Source organism: Magnolia sinica, chromosome 2, assembly GCF_029962835.1.
Source record: "Magnolia sinica isolate HGM2019 chromosome 2, MsV1, whole genome shotgun sequence".
Lineage (NCBI taxonomy): Eukaryota > Viridiplantae > Streptophyta > Magnoliopsida > Magnoliales > Magnoliaceae > Magnolia > Magnolia sinica.
Genome location: NC_080574.1, coordinates 8379135 through 8394616, shown reverse-complemented (window position 1 = coordinate 8394616; position 15482 = coordinate 8379135). Strand labels below are relative to the sequence as shown.

The 15482-nt window shown below is 39.3% G+C and overlaps 1 protein-coding gene across 1 annotated transcript; it reads right to left on the bottom strand.

The window, feature by feature from the left end:
• Positions 1-951: 951 nt before the first annotated feature.
• On the bottom strand, positions 952-14988 carry LOC131233773 (uncharacterized). Its single transcript, XM_058230566.1, has 2 exons — positions 14184-14988; positions 952-1682 (listed from the first exon to the last, which is right to left on the bottom strand). The coding sequence occupies exons 1-2, from the start codon at positions 14932-14934 to the stop codon at positions 1330-1332; spliced, it is 1104 nt and encodes a 367-aa protein (XP_058086549.1). The 5' UTR covers positions 14935-14988; the 3' UTR covers positions 952-1329.
• Positions 14989-15482: the final 494 nt, after the last annotated feature.

Sequence of the window (15482 nt, the reverse complement as noted above, 5' to 3'; positions counted from 1 at the left end):
TTTTTTTTTTTTTTTTTTTTTAAAGTTTGGATTCAAGAAAATTTTGTTGTACTCTTGTAAAAAAGGGCACTAAATTCTTAAATCCTTTTAATCTCTTCTTGTAATAGTGGATTTTTCTTTGCCGGATTGCATGAAGACTAAGTGGTAACCCACGTGTCTCTGTGTTCGTGTGATTGTGGTTTTGGATTTTTCTCCATTATACACGATCTTCACATATTCCATGTGCCATTATAATTAAATGAGTGTTTGATTTTGGTGGTATATTCCTTCAGGCAATGGTTTTAATCACATTAAGTTGTTAGCCAAAACTGAGACAATTTAGTGTCTTTGGTGGGCTTCCCCTTCAAGATTTTTCCCTTTGATGTGGCCCACCTTTGTTTTGGATCAAGCTGATTTTGAGGCTTTGTGGATTCTCTGAGGTGCATCATCTAATGGACTAGTTGGATTCTTTGAATAGATTACTGGCCCCACATATCTGCCCGGTACCTCAAGAGCGTTGCCATTTTGGAAAACGGTTTCTATGGAAAGGTGATCCCCTGGCCACCGAAAAATGCCTTTTCTTGGAGAATTACTTTCCACCCAAATACTTCCAAGCTCCCAGCAAACCAACTTGAAAGAGGTACCACAGCCAATCCACTCCCCATGTACCTCCACATGAAAAACCACACCGACCGAATGATCCTTACCGTTCAACAAATAGCCATTTCTCTTAAGACATCCACTTCCCAGGCTGGTAAATGATCAGATGATTGGGATCGTTTGATCGAAGTTATTTTTGATACATATAAGTAGTTTCCACTAGAAGGACCTCTGGCTTGATGACCGACACTTGTTCTGTAAAAGAACATCTGGACCATCCATTTCACATGCCATTAATCAGACGTCAGGATTGTCCTAATCGTGAAATTTTAGGGCCATGATGCAACATTAAAAGTGACTTGGGCCAGAAGATGGTCTTGATCAACGATTGGACTATCCACATGTCTAATATAACTTAATTGCCATTATACAGTGTAAACTAGTGACTAAAGAAGGATGAAGTGAGGCCCACCATTATGGACCACGCTCCAAAACTCTCCCAGATTGAAAGATCCTGGATATGCCATCTTTGGCTTCTTCTTCTTTCTTTCTTTCTTTTCTTTTTTTTTTTTTTTCAATCCATTGGATGTAGACTATTTTCATGCCAGTGATTAGTTGGGACATGATGCATCCCACCACATCAACAGTCAGGATCATTGAACGTGGGCCCCACTTGAAAAGGGGATCATTACTCTTATCTATACTTATATACTCATATAGACATGAAAGAGAAGTATGAGAGGAAATGGTTCAATTGAGGAGCAAGAGCCTCCTAGACGCGGTGTACCAGCGGGCATAACAGGCTTGGAGGTTGGGCCAATCCGAGTTTGGGCAAGCAGTGAAGTGGTGCAGCCATAGTGCCAACACTTTCTCTTGTCCATAGTTGTTTAGCTCCTCGATCGTCTCCTCAAGGACGGTCTCCATCTCGGTCCTCTCGGCCCTGCTCAGAACCGGCGTATCTGTGCCGTTGCTAGCATGGCATAGGAATGGCAACCATGACATTAGCATGTTCATCCTTCTATCTTGCCCTACAGCTCCTCCACTCTCTTCATATTTTTTTCCTTCATCTTCTTCTAGCTCTTTTGCTTGCTTGAATAAGAATGCTGAAAAAATAAAATAAAAAACAAGGTTTTTAGTGTTACAAATAAGCATATAGGTCCAACCCTAGCACAGCCAGCTAGCCTAGTTAGGGGTGACCCAGGCAGCCCAGCCAGGCATGGACTACTAAACTTGGCTCGAAGGCTGGCCCAGGCTTTAAAGTTTGGTGTGGTGTCTAGCAGGGCCATTCTCCGGCCGATAATGAATGATTGGACACAGTGTGGCCCGTTGGCCATGTCCAATCATCAATTATCTCACTATTGTATAAAAAAGAACAAATGGTTTAAAGACACTTATTATGCGTAGTGCAAGTTGTTCGAGCTTTTATATCTAAGCTCGAGGCTGCCCCATGCCCAAACCTGACCCAGATACCTACTTGGCCCAAAAGCCCATGGGCCAGCTTAGCCCAATGACAACCATAGCTATCACGCCACACGACTAATGACTAATTCCAAGTCCCTTGATAAACATTGATACACCATCCTCCAAAGTGTTAAAGTCCCTTGATAAACATTGATACACCATCCTCTAAAGTGCTCGAGCTCTTAGAGCAACTAGGTGTTTGATAGTAGGCCAGCCTCTCAGTGATCCAAGCCGTCCATCTGGAAGCCCACAACTAGGACGGCTCCTCAGAGGATCTGACAGTATATACATGAAGATTCATGGATGGCCTATGTCCAACAATTCAAGTAACTACTTAAGAAGCAGAAAGGATCAAATCACCCTTTTAATTCTACAATCATTACCCCTAACACAATCAACAATTTAAATCATCTAAAGGTATCTATAATGGACAATGGGTATTACTCTCAGACTTTTACTCTAGTGAAATCTGTCAATTCCAATGCCTTTATTGGGAATGCCTCCCATAAAAGGAGAATTGAAAGGATTGAGGAGGAATTCATAGCTCTCTCTCTCTCTCTCTCTCTCTCTCTCTCTCTCTCTCTCATCGTTTGAACTCAAATTCAAAATTTGAGCCAGGAAAGAAAATGGAAAAGTCAATGTTGTTCTGAGTAATCCTATGTCTTTGATTCTTTTGATCATTATATTTTGGCTTTGGTTATTATGAAATAAGCTAGATGGACAATTTATATCATACCCATCCTACAATGTGATAGTGAAATATGTTGGATATAGGCCCATGGGCTAGTTTAAAAAATTCATTTTGAAATAATAGTATACAACATATACTTTTTGAAATAATATTGCTTGAAAAATCTTATCAAAACGCAATATTACCACAGGGATAATTCTTGAAGTGTGTATTAATAGTTTTAGAAACTTAGTGTAGCTATGATGAAATCTTTCCCACACATGTATGTAATTCAGAATTTTGATCAAACTACCTTCCTAGCACAATCACGTTTGGATAATTTACGTACTAACCTTTGTCATCGTACACCAAAGTAGTAACACTCAACCTCATCCTCATATGCATAAGAGGAGAGTAGCTATGGAAACAAAAATTTACTTAAGGAACTAGTTACTCACACAATGCAATGATTAGATTGAATTAAAGCATTTTATAAATAATAGGTGTGCTCATGTGTCTAAAATACATTGCCGTAAAGTAGACAATACTATCCATATATATACCTCATGACCTAGTTTTTTAATTAGGCTGTAATAGTTATCACTTAGAAGAGTGATGGAGCGTTTATGTTATTTAGACTTTAATTAGTTTTATCTTAAAACTCTCAGGACCGAAGGCAGATATGATTTCTCATCACTCGTATTTGCATCATCCATTCTTCACAATAGAGGGTTGTTCACATATTAATGTATAAACATTACCTAAATTGTACTACTCTTGTACATTTAGAATTAGTCTACCATGCGATTGGGCGATGGGTTTGCCAACAATTAAAGAAATCCCTCAAGATCTTAAGTTGAAATTAGATGATCTACACTTCTAGTCAATAATAGTGTACAATATGAAAAAATAAAAATGTTTATTTATTAATAAGAGATAAAAACTACATCATATATGTATGAAACAATGAAAATGTTTATTTATCAATAAGAGTTAAAAAAATTAAATGCATCATATAGGTATAAAATTACATTACTCAGGCTCTTCTCTATTCCATATGTTGGCATGAATGAGGATAGGTCTCTAGTTATAGTTTTGTAATTGAGTCCACCAATATGTTCTTATGGGAATGTAAATGACAATATTCTTTTTTATTTTTCACTTGATCACGGACGTAATGATACTTGATTTTATTTTGTTTTTAGCCTTCTGGCAATGTTTGGGGTCATTCGCTAAGTCAATTAATGGTAGATGTGTTATATATCCTCAATAACACATAAGAATGCCAAGTACAATACTTAGACTTAGTAAAAATCTTTATACCCATGCATACTTCTAAATAATATAGCACAATGTACAAAATATTCAACCTCCATATATGAAAGGCCTATCAATTTCTATTTCACGTATCCTAAAGTTGACTTTCCCATATTGGGGTTATGAGATGTCTTTGAAACTCAAAATTCATACCTCTATAACACAACATTAGGTCCATTGTCCCTTCGAGATAGTGAAATGTAGGCTTGACGACTTGCCAATGAAAATGTCTCAGGTTACTCTAGTAATAACTAATTACACTAACTACATAACAAATATAAAGCATGTCATACATTAGGTTGCCAAATGTACTCGCATGGGATACCGAGGACATTGTCAATTTCTCAACATTAGTTTGGAAACATAACTTTTTGTTTGTTTAGCAAGCAAGTTTCTCCATAAGAGTTTTATCACGTTTTATGCTTTTCATTTTGAACCGCTTTGAGAATTTTTTGTATGTAGATAGCTTGAGTCAAGCTCAAAAATCTCTTAGGATGTAAGTCAAAATTGGTTCGAAATCTTCTGATATCATAAGGGTTGGAAGTGGGTTGTCCAACACACTTTTTGGAGCCCATACATTGATTTAGAAATCTAGAGGCTGTGGGGCCCATCTACAGCAAGCTAAAGGTGGGCCCCATACTCCCAATTGGTTAAATGGTTAGATTCACACACGGATTACCAGATTTATACATGAACACATCATATACACAAGATGTATATAATCAATTAACTAGATTAATTAGGAATGCATAGGCCACGTGGATTAGAAATTTCCAAAATTTTTGAAATTCCCAAATCTAAAATTTAAAAACTCTAGTATTCTAATAGTAGTAGGTTTTTTTAATTTCCAAAAATTGGAATCTTAAGTTAATTAAAATGGAGGAATAGGAAAGAGGAAGAGAAAAACGAGCAGAACGCAGGCCCCACATGAACTGTCCATCAAATCATTGAAATTGTCCATTGTCTTCTCCTCTTTGTGAGCTGTCCTGTTTATATGCGATTTTTGCAGTGTCCACAATCCAATTTAAGTATCTTAAACTCCATCTCCTGGATCTACATCTTATATCATGACTTTGTCTAATTTGGGCAATCAAACAATATAAATCATCCATTAACTCTCCTTTTGTCACTACCATTGCTCATTTTATAATTATTAATCAACTCTTTTTACCAGAAAATTTATAGACATCTTCATTGAATTTTCTCAATGAAAGAAGACTCTTACTTAGGTTCGGTATGTGCGGCACACCAGAAATTGTACATGTGATACTATCAAACATAGTAATTCTGACATCTCTAATCCCATAATTTTACATGTGCTATCGTCACCCATGTAAACTGTCCCAATGATTGACATGTGTAGAAATATCTCTATGTGGAGTCATATGAAACGAAGCACCCGAATCTAAAATCCATTGATAGCTCTGATTTTCTTGCGGAATCACTGCAGACAACACTTATTCGTTTTTAGATAAATTGTCTTTCTCAGCTAGATTTTCTTAGAAAACCTTTGAATCTGATTCTTGATCATGCGAATCAAGTTTGTAATTTTCATGATTTGCTTTCTTTAGTTTAAAATTTTTACATAAGTAACCATTCTTTCCGCAATTTCAACATTTACTTATTTTATGCCATTTTGATTTGAATCTCATTTAATCTCTCCCACTGGTTCTCTTCGCAGTAGATCTTCCTTTGACCATCATAGAATCACCAACAGATTCTTCATGTGTGTGTGTGTGTGTTTTTTTTTTTTTTTTTGCGAGACTCTTTAGTAAGTAATGTGAACACAATTGATTCCATAACAAGATTTGGACTGTTGCTAAGATTTATAATCAAACCATCCCATGAATCTGGCATAAAAAAGAATAGAAGTGTGACATTTTCTTCATCATCAATTTCTACATCGACTGCCACTAATATGCTAATTAAGGTATTAAACCCATTAAAGTGTTCTTACAAAGAGAACTCTCGATGCAGGACGGTCTAAACTAGAATGCATGTGTGAGCATAGAAATTATCCAGCAAAATAAACTAGGCAAATTAATTGAAATATTCACATTTCACATTAGAGCTGGGCATCGAGTCAAGTCGGACCAGATTGGGTCCAACTCGACTCGGTCCAAAATTTTCATGGCCTGACTCGAACTCGATCTAATACGGGACCGAGTCCGGGTCATCTGACTCGATCTGATCCGGTGCGCTACTGGCCCGATCCGATCCGAGTCCGACTTGGTCAGGGAAACCGAGTCGGATTGGATTAGGTACAGTTCGAATCGGTCCTATTATTTTTTTTTTTGAAAAATAAAAAATAAAAAATAAAAAAATTCAAATAAAACCTACAGTGATCAATGGTGATGATGAACGGTGATGATGAGTGGGTTGGGCTATTGATTGGCCGGATCGAGATCGGGTGTGGCGATCGTTCGGATAGAGAAAGAGAGAAAAGATTTAGGGTTCGGGTGAGGGAGGGGCTATAGTGAAGGGTATGAGAATGAACACACCCCTTCTCCTCTTCCAATAAGCATGAGAATGATTATAATTCACCCATGAAGGGGTACACATATTTAAATAAATAAACAGGGGTGTGAACTACAAATAGAGAATAACAAAGTTCAGATACACGATACTAGAATAGCGAATGCGAGAAAAGACTTGTAACCTCATCATTCGAATCGTTCCGCTTGGCCCGACTGAAATTAAGGTCTCCCCTATTGACATTTCTCTGCATTGGCAACAACGTAACCCCTATCATTGATCATCTCTAAGAGAGTTCGACCGGCACAGAAAAGGATATCCGATGTTTCTTATCTGAAGAAGACATCTCAAGCAAAATGCAGCAGAGATTCTCACAAACTATCAAAACCCTATAAACCCTAGAAATGTTTTGTAGTTTTAGAAGAGATTCTTTTAAAAGGAGAGACCCAGAAGAGATTTTTGAGTGGGGATTGGGAAAAAAAGACAAAGAAAACCCAGAAATCTTTGGTGTTTTGGATGAGGTTTTGGAAAAGGAAAGACACCCAAACACGATTTTTGGGAAGGGATTGGGAAAACCAGAGAAGAACTGAAAATATTTGGGAAATTAATGAGATTTTGCAGGAGGTTGGAGTCCTTATATGTTTGGAAAACTAGAGAAGACCTAGAATCTTTGGTGCACTGTAATCATTCTCATGCTTATTTGGGATTTAGGGTTCGATTGAGGGAGGGGCTACTGGGTAGGTAAAAAGATTTTTTTTTTTTTTTTAAAAAAAAATCTAAAAAACTACTTATATATACCCCATCGGATCGGATCGGATTCCGGATTCCGGATCGAATCAGTCTGGATTGACAACTAATCTAAACTCGATCCGATCTACAGTCGGATCTAACTAGGCTAACTCGATCCGACCCAATCCTAGCCTTTGGTTCAGATCGCGTCGGATCTGCCGGATCGATCCCGTTTCTGCCTAGCTCTATTCCACATCATAGTAAAGATAATAACAAATGAAACATGCAATGGTTGCAGACCATCATCACAATCCTGCGGCACCGTATTCAAATCATGAGTGGATTGGATCCAGCGAGAGATGAAACCTCCCGATCTTGCATGGTTTCAATGCAAAATTCAATGCATCTTCTTTAGTCCAGGAAATCAAAGGATTTCTGGAATAGGGACGGCTCGAAAATCTGAGAGAGGGTTGGGGATCAATTTTCAGATTTTCAAGGTCAATAACAATAAAAAAATTATAGGCATAGAAAGAGAAGAAGAATGTTGGAGGGCTAGAAATAGAATTCAGAAGAAGAAACGAGATTATGGGAAGAGATGAACTTACAACAGAGAGAAAGGGGAAGGAGACACCAAGCTTTCATTAAAAAAATATTATTATGTTTAGGGTAGAAAGTACCATATTTATAAAATTCGGATTTAAAATAAAATGACTAAACTACCCCTATAACAAAAGAAAAAAAAGTGTAAAACAAAGTTTTCGAAAAAAAATCATGCGTAACAGATCAATTTTCTAACTCATCCTACATGTGTATCCTCCTAATGTGGGGCCTTCAATTAATCCAAGGACACATGTAAGGTCTCCAAAATCCTCTTTGGTTTTGTTACGAACCATCATCGAGCCATAAAGATGTATTCGTTAGCTGCCTTCGTCTTTTATAAATTTTGAAAAGTCTAATGTCCTCATCAACTCTTCCTTCATCTTCAAGTTGAGTAGTTGTCGTCAGAAAAATATCTTCTTTAACATTAATTTCCCTTCATATACGTTCTGCAACTTGTTTCACAAACCTTTTACAATGGTTTGATCGGACATGTTGAACAAAATCAAATCACCTAGAGCAAGAAGAAGGTCCATCATGGCTAATTGATTTTTCTACTTAAATATCTCATCTTTCATCTCTACAGGCTTCTTTTCTTTTCCTTGAATCGCAATTACGCATCCTTTACCAACACCACGTTCATCTTTAGTTTCCACAAAGCGTAATTGGATCCATAAAACTTTGGAACCTCGAATCTAGTAGAACTCGATTCGACCATTTGAAACACAATTGCAAAACAAAAAAAAAAAAAAAGGCACTAACACCAACACCAATCGTATGCTAGAAGGTATTCTCAACCTTTACCTTTGACACCAATTGTTACGGAAAAACGTCCACATGTGATCAATGTAAGTGAGACTAAAACACAAAAGAAAATGGTCAAACAAAAGCCAAAAGGGCTAAACTAAAATAAGAAACAAGAAGCACATAGATTTACGTAGTTTGACAATATGCCTACTCCATGGGGCAACGATAGAGATTTCTTTTTCACTAGAAACAAAAGAAATATAAATACAAGGATTACTTCTCTCCCACCCGTACAATGAATGCCATATCAAGGAATACCCAAGAAGATGAATTAGTGGAACAAAACTTTCTAATTATGGTCCTTATTTTATATAAACCACCACAAGACAGAGCCGGTGGCAAAGGCTAGAGAAACTAAGCCTTCACCCATCGTATGCACGTGCAAGAGGTAGAGAGAGAGAGAGAGAGAGAGAGAGAGAGAGAGAGAGAGAGAGAGAGAGAGAGAGAGAGAGAGAGAGAGAGAGAGAGAGATCGTCTCTCACTAGGAGACTCCTCACATCTCCACTATTACAATATTCTCCCATTTGAAGACTAGTTTATCTCATAATGCGAAAAACAATCCAAATAACAACTACTCAAATATCACCAATCACCAATCATTAGGTAACAACAAGCCCAAGGGAAGTCCTACACAAAACAAACTTTTCCATTGCAATAGGCTTTATCAGCATATCTGTTATATTGTCGTCGATGTGAATTTTCTGTAATGAGATTTAACCTTCTTCTACCACATCATGAACAAAGTAATATTGAATATCGATGTACTTGGTCCGAGATCTGTTGTCGCTGCTCTAAAAGAGCTAGATGAGCAAGCCCACAGGATATGACGATCTTTATAAGATCTTATGCACATTTGCACAAAGATGAAGATGAATAACCTATGTCCAACAGTCTACCTAACTACTATGGGAGCGGAAAGGATCTGATCACCTCTATAATTCTACGGCTAGGATGGCTCCAAATATGATCAATGCTTTAGACATTTTACAGCGGCCCTAATGGATAATTAATTTTATTCCCCTCTTAATTTTCTCTTTAGAGAATTTTCTAATTGGCTGGAATGCCCATATTAAAGGTGAAATTATGCAATTATTTAACATGATACCACAACACGAGGAAGCTTGTGGAGCTTAGAATTATAGCTAAGTCCTAAAGGAGGGTGAATAGGACAAATTAAAATTATTTACCAATTAATTCAATTAAGTGAGTCCAAGAACATAAACTATAAATTATACAACTAAATATACAAAGAGTATGTGTTGAAAGATAGCAGTATCAATTATGTGTGCATTAAATTAAGTACCCAGCATACAATCAATTCATGCATTCATATGAAATAAGCAAATCCGATTACAAGTATAATAGAATTGTAAACGTCAACAATTGCAAACACAATGATATATAGTGGTTCAGCTAGATGGCTACTCCACTCCCAGCCGACGCACTCAAACTCAAGTGTATCGAATTTCACTATCTCAGTTGGTTTCTATAGGTTCACCAAAAACCTTTACAATGGTTTTCAATAGGTTCACCACGAACCAACACGTACACACTCGTGTTGGCGACGGTCCTACACAAGGACTTACGCGTACGCACCCTTGTCGGTGACTCCATCGGAAACTTATAAAGATTTTCTATAGGCGAACCAATGACCTATGAAGTATTACATAGAGACCTACATATATTACATATATTCCCCTCAGAGGCGGTCCTACACAAAAGCCTATACGTACACACCTGTGTCGGTGGCTCCACAGATACTTAATAAGTTTTCTATATGATAACTTAGAACCGATTTGGTCCTACAGAAAGACCTACATATACTCATGTTGGAGACGATTCTACACAAGGACCTATTCGAGTTTGGATTGTAAACTCTATGAATTTTCAAATTAAACTCTTACTAGTTAGTATGAGCCCCGTTGATCGCACCTTCTTGAAATGCTCGATCAATCTTGATGCAGTTTCTCTTTTGCTCCATCGATCTTTGATGTGGATCTTATTCAGCTCCAACGATCAGCAACATTGCAATGATGTACCTATGAGGATGCTAAGGTAATGGGATAACGGTGCAATCTCCTACAACTAATGGGGGCGATAGTTGGTTCCAATTAGAGATTCATCTATTCGGGCATTCTAGATGATGATAGACATAAGGATTTATCTATTATCTATAGGTTGGTGTCTAACCTCTATAGAATGTAAGAGAACAAGTACATCTTTACATGAAGCTTCAAATATTCATTGGAGTGATTAATTACAAGGAAGATGACTTAAATCTATATGGTTTAGAGTCTAGACGCTTCAGATAGGAGTTACAATCATAGTGCCTCTAAAAACAGTTTAACAAATCATCTAAAACCCAGGGTCCGAGTTCCATTTTTAAAAGAAAATCCTTCAATGGATCTATAATGACTATATGTTTGGTCGGACTAAAAATATTCAGGGAAATCTAATTCGTTGCTAGACAGAATTGTCCGATTTTGGTCAAACCGAATCGAGCCGACGATTCACTTGGTTGGACCGAAAATTGCTGAATTTCTAGTTTGCTTACTGAACCCTTTTGGTCATTTTCAGTCAGACCAAACTTGGCCTTGGGGGAACCGAAAATCCCTGGAATACCTTTAAAACCTAGTTGATCTTGTTCAAATAAAATCCCAAGGCTTGAGATGATAAAACAATGCTTTCCCATTAGGGTATATCATTTAGAGGTACGTTGTTTTGTAACTTACAGGGGTCTAAAGCTAAAATCACCAAGGCACCTCAATTTAGCTGCCGTCTTCAAGCCTTGATGCTTCAAGTGTTCGAGCCTTTGATCTTTAATGTCTTCCAATGGGAAGCTCAATTGACTCAAGACACCCTATCACATGTCATTGATAAACCAAGACACTTATGGAAGGAATTCCATAAAGGAGGGATCGAGAGGATTGAAGAGGAGTTGAGATGCAATATGGCTTAATTCCTAGCTCATCCAACCTCCTTCCCTTATCTCAATTTTGCTTCTCATCTTAACTCAAATTTAAATTTTCAGGTTTGAGAGAAAATGAGGAGGACATCCTCTCAAAAATATTTCAAAGAAGAATCAAGTGGAACCCACTCACTAATAGTTGGTCACACATGGACTCGTTGGGCCATATCCAACAAGACCTACAAATAGATGAAAAAAATACAATCAACAGTCCATATGCAATGGAAAAAGGTTTGACGAATTGGTTAGAGTTACTCGCTAGATGGTTAATTTTTGACCCAATTGTCTATCTGGTGTGAGATCGCCAGATGAACAATAATGTATCACTGCAAGATGCAACTCTTAAAGATGACATTGTCCCCATCCATTTTACAAGTCTTAATTTTTCAAAACAAAGGATATGCATACATAACATGTTAGATGTAATATAGAGATACAACAGAAAATCTAAATATTACAAACAAGAAATAATATAAATAACCTGGAGAGCTGATGCACATTATAATCACTATCTTAAAGAATATTTACCCCCCTCTCCCCGAAGGAAGATCCTCGGTGTACCAAGTCTCAACAACATTACTCTCGGAATACAACAGTTCTCCTTCACGATGAACAACTTGGATCAAGTGCACACAAGATCTTAGCCACACAAATCCAAACTTGGCCCTACTAATTTACTTACAGAAAAAATTCCAAAGAGAAAGTTGGCTTTATATGTAATGGAATGGGAAAACAAATTATCTCTATAGAGAGAATAATTAGAGTTGTTAGACTCAAAGTGCACACCGGCGGCATATTAATGACATTAGTAATAATTGCCCATTCTTTTACCAACAAGAAAAAGACAATTGATATAACTTATGCAAGAAAAAATAAAATAGTCTAAAATCAAAGACACATTACCACACTCATCATGGTTGGAGCATGATCGAAGCTCTCAAGTGCCTGTTCAAGGTTCAACCCAAGACATACGTTTTGTTCTCGGTAAAAAGAACATGTTTAGGATTTTTATACAAATGCGATGGTTTCCTATTCTCATTCCAAGTTGGATTAAAAACCAACACTTAAATCAAAATGGAGTGCCCAATGCTATACAAAAATAATAAAAACAGTTGTTTTTCAGCTGATTTTTTTCTAACTTGACACGTGTCAGAGGTTGGTCCACTCGTTCAAGGTTGGAGAGGTGGGCTCTTTCAACCCATTATTTTTGTCATACGAATTTGATTAGCCGACTAACCTCATTTTTGTCGGCTTATGGCATACCTACTTTATGAACAAACTGGACATCTGACTCGTGCGACATACGCACGGATCACTACACGTATTCAGCTCCCTCGCACGTGGGGCCACTTCACCGAGTCACGGGAAGTACGTGGTCCGTAGATTCACATGGATGGGACCCATGGCCATTGCATGCTTCCATGGCCGTCGCCGAATCTCCAGTGCCCGGTAGCGGATTGCGAACTGAGTAAACTCTGTGGGGCCCACCGTGATTTATGTATTTTATCCCCTCCGTCCATCCATTTTACCAGATCATTTTCTGGCTTGAGCCCAAAAATTAAGTATCTCTAAAGCTCAAGTGAAACACACCACAGGAAAAGGTGTGATTTGAACGTCTACCGTTGGAAATTTTTTGGAGGCCACAGAAGTTTGGAACAAAATGATATTTGTGTTTTCCCTTCATCCATGTCCTTTTGACCTTACGAAGAGACTGGATAAAAAATAAACATCACTGCTGGCCCCGGGAAAGTTTCAACGGTGGAAATCATTATTCGCACAGTTTCATGTGGTGTGGCCCACTTGAGCTTTGTATATGCTTCAATTTTGGTCTCAACATGTAAAATGAACTGGAAAAACGGATGGACGGCGTGGACAAACCATATGTATTTAATGTGGGCCTAAAAGATACTCAGTCCGAAAAAAGCGTACCGTGTTAGTACGCAATCCGATTTCTCAATGCCGCATTTGACGAGTTAACAGTGCCGTGTCTAATGAAGGAGCCTTGACCGTCGGCACACTTGCGGGCATGCATCTAATTCGCGGGTCCCACCATGTAGATAGCCTGGTCCATATAGCAACTTCTCCGTCCATCAGGTTAGCCACGAGCCCATGGAAATAATGGATGGCTATGAAATAGCCAACCTTCTATCGATGTGCGACCTACTCAATGAATGGACTAGCCTGGTTTTCGGGCCAGCGCACCAACACAGCTAGTGGGCTGGATCTGGTTGGGATATTCCAATCAGACCATTGAGGAATCCCCATCCAACGCGGGGCCATCAGATCAATGGTCTGGATCAATGAACTATATCCCCACGTGTACGGAATCCAGCGGCTCATCTCAAGAGTCGTTAACCTGATGGACCCCGCGTCCGAATACCTGGCAAGTATGCAAGAACCATGCTATTGAGCAGGTGGCACGATATGTCAAGTCGGTCAGACTCTAGGCGAGAAAATGGATTGTTAGGGTGCATTTGGTTGCTAAAAGTTCATGAAATATCGTGATATTTCAACCAAACGCCCCCGAAAAGAACGCGCCTGCAATTCTACTCGAAATCCAAGGAAGCCCAATTCTCTTACCTGAAACCTTAACGAGCGAACCTTGGAGACGTGGCTCCGCGTAGACAGCCATCGAAGCCAAGCCGGAAGCTGATCCCCACCTCGAAACCGCCTCCTCAGCCGCTCCACACTCGGCCATCTTCCACGCCAGCCAAAGCAACTCAGCTGCAAGCTTCTCAGCCGAGCTGGACCCATCAGCCCCATCCCCGTCCTTCAATCCATCGCCCGGCGCCGAACCAGCCGCAGCCCACAACCTCCGAACTGCTCCTAAGAGCTGATTCAGCTTCCCATCTCCCAAGACAAAAAACTGACCTGACCCCACCACCGCTCTTGCTGACATGGCACCCTCCAGCTTCCCCATCGTCGACGAGAAAGCCGCGGACAGGACCTCACGGTTGACTTCGGGGCTCCCTTCTCGAGCGTTATCTTCTATGACCCGCTCCGCCAGGCTTCGGACGAGTTCGTACTTGCGGGAGCTGACGTGGACGGCGTTCATGATAGAGAGCATCTGGGAAAGCGCTCGAGCTATGCCCGAGTCTGCAACGATGGCCGAGATGGAGTCTTGGGATTCGGGTTTTCTGAGATGGACGGTAAATGATTGGCCTAACAGGGGAGGAAATCGTAAGAGGATGCGGAGGAAGAAGAAGATGAAGGAGAGGGCGAGGGCGATAGCGTATCGGATTATCTGGAGGAGTTTGTAACGGTCCGATACGCTGGAGAGAAGGATTTTGGGAAAGACGACGGAAGATGCCATGGTCAGGAGGCTTTCCATGCCTCTCTCTCTCTCTCTCTCTCGGTTCGTTTTGTTGGACTGGAATCCTCTATAACCTGTTCTCTCTATCGCCGCTCGCTCGTTTTGTTGAGCTGGAATCCTCCGCAACGGAAGCGAATTGCGTGGTGTGCCCAACACCACCGACCTCAGTGGTGTGTTGACGCCACCAAGTTCTGTGGGCCCCAAAATGATGTATGTGTTATATCCACACCGTCCATCCATTTTTCGAGATCATTTTATGAGATGGAATGAAAAATGAGGCACATACAAAGCTCACTTAGACCACGTCACAGAATCAGTGGAGATAATGACGACCGCCGTTGAAACCTTCTTGGGCCAAGGAGGCTTTGAATCAAGCTGATATTTGTGCTTTCCCATCATCCAGGTCTATGTGACCTTCTGAACAGGTTGGATGGAACTAAGCATCATGGTGGGCCCTAAGAAGATTTCTGGTCCCAATGTAATTTTTATTTTCCATCTAATCGGTTGATTAGGTCATAGAGACCTGGGTGAAGGGAAAGCACAAATATATCATCTTGATTCATAAC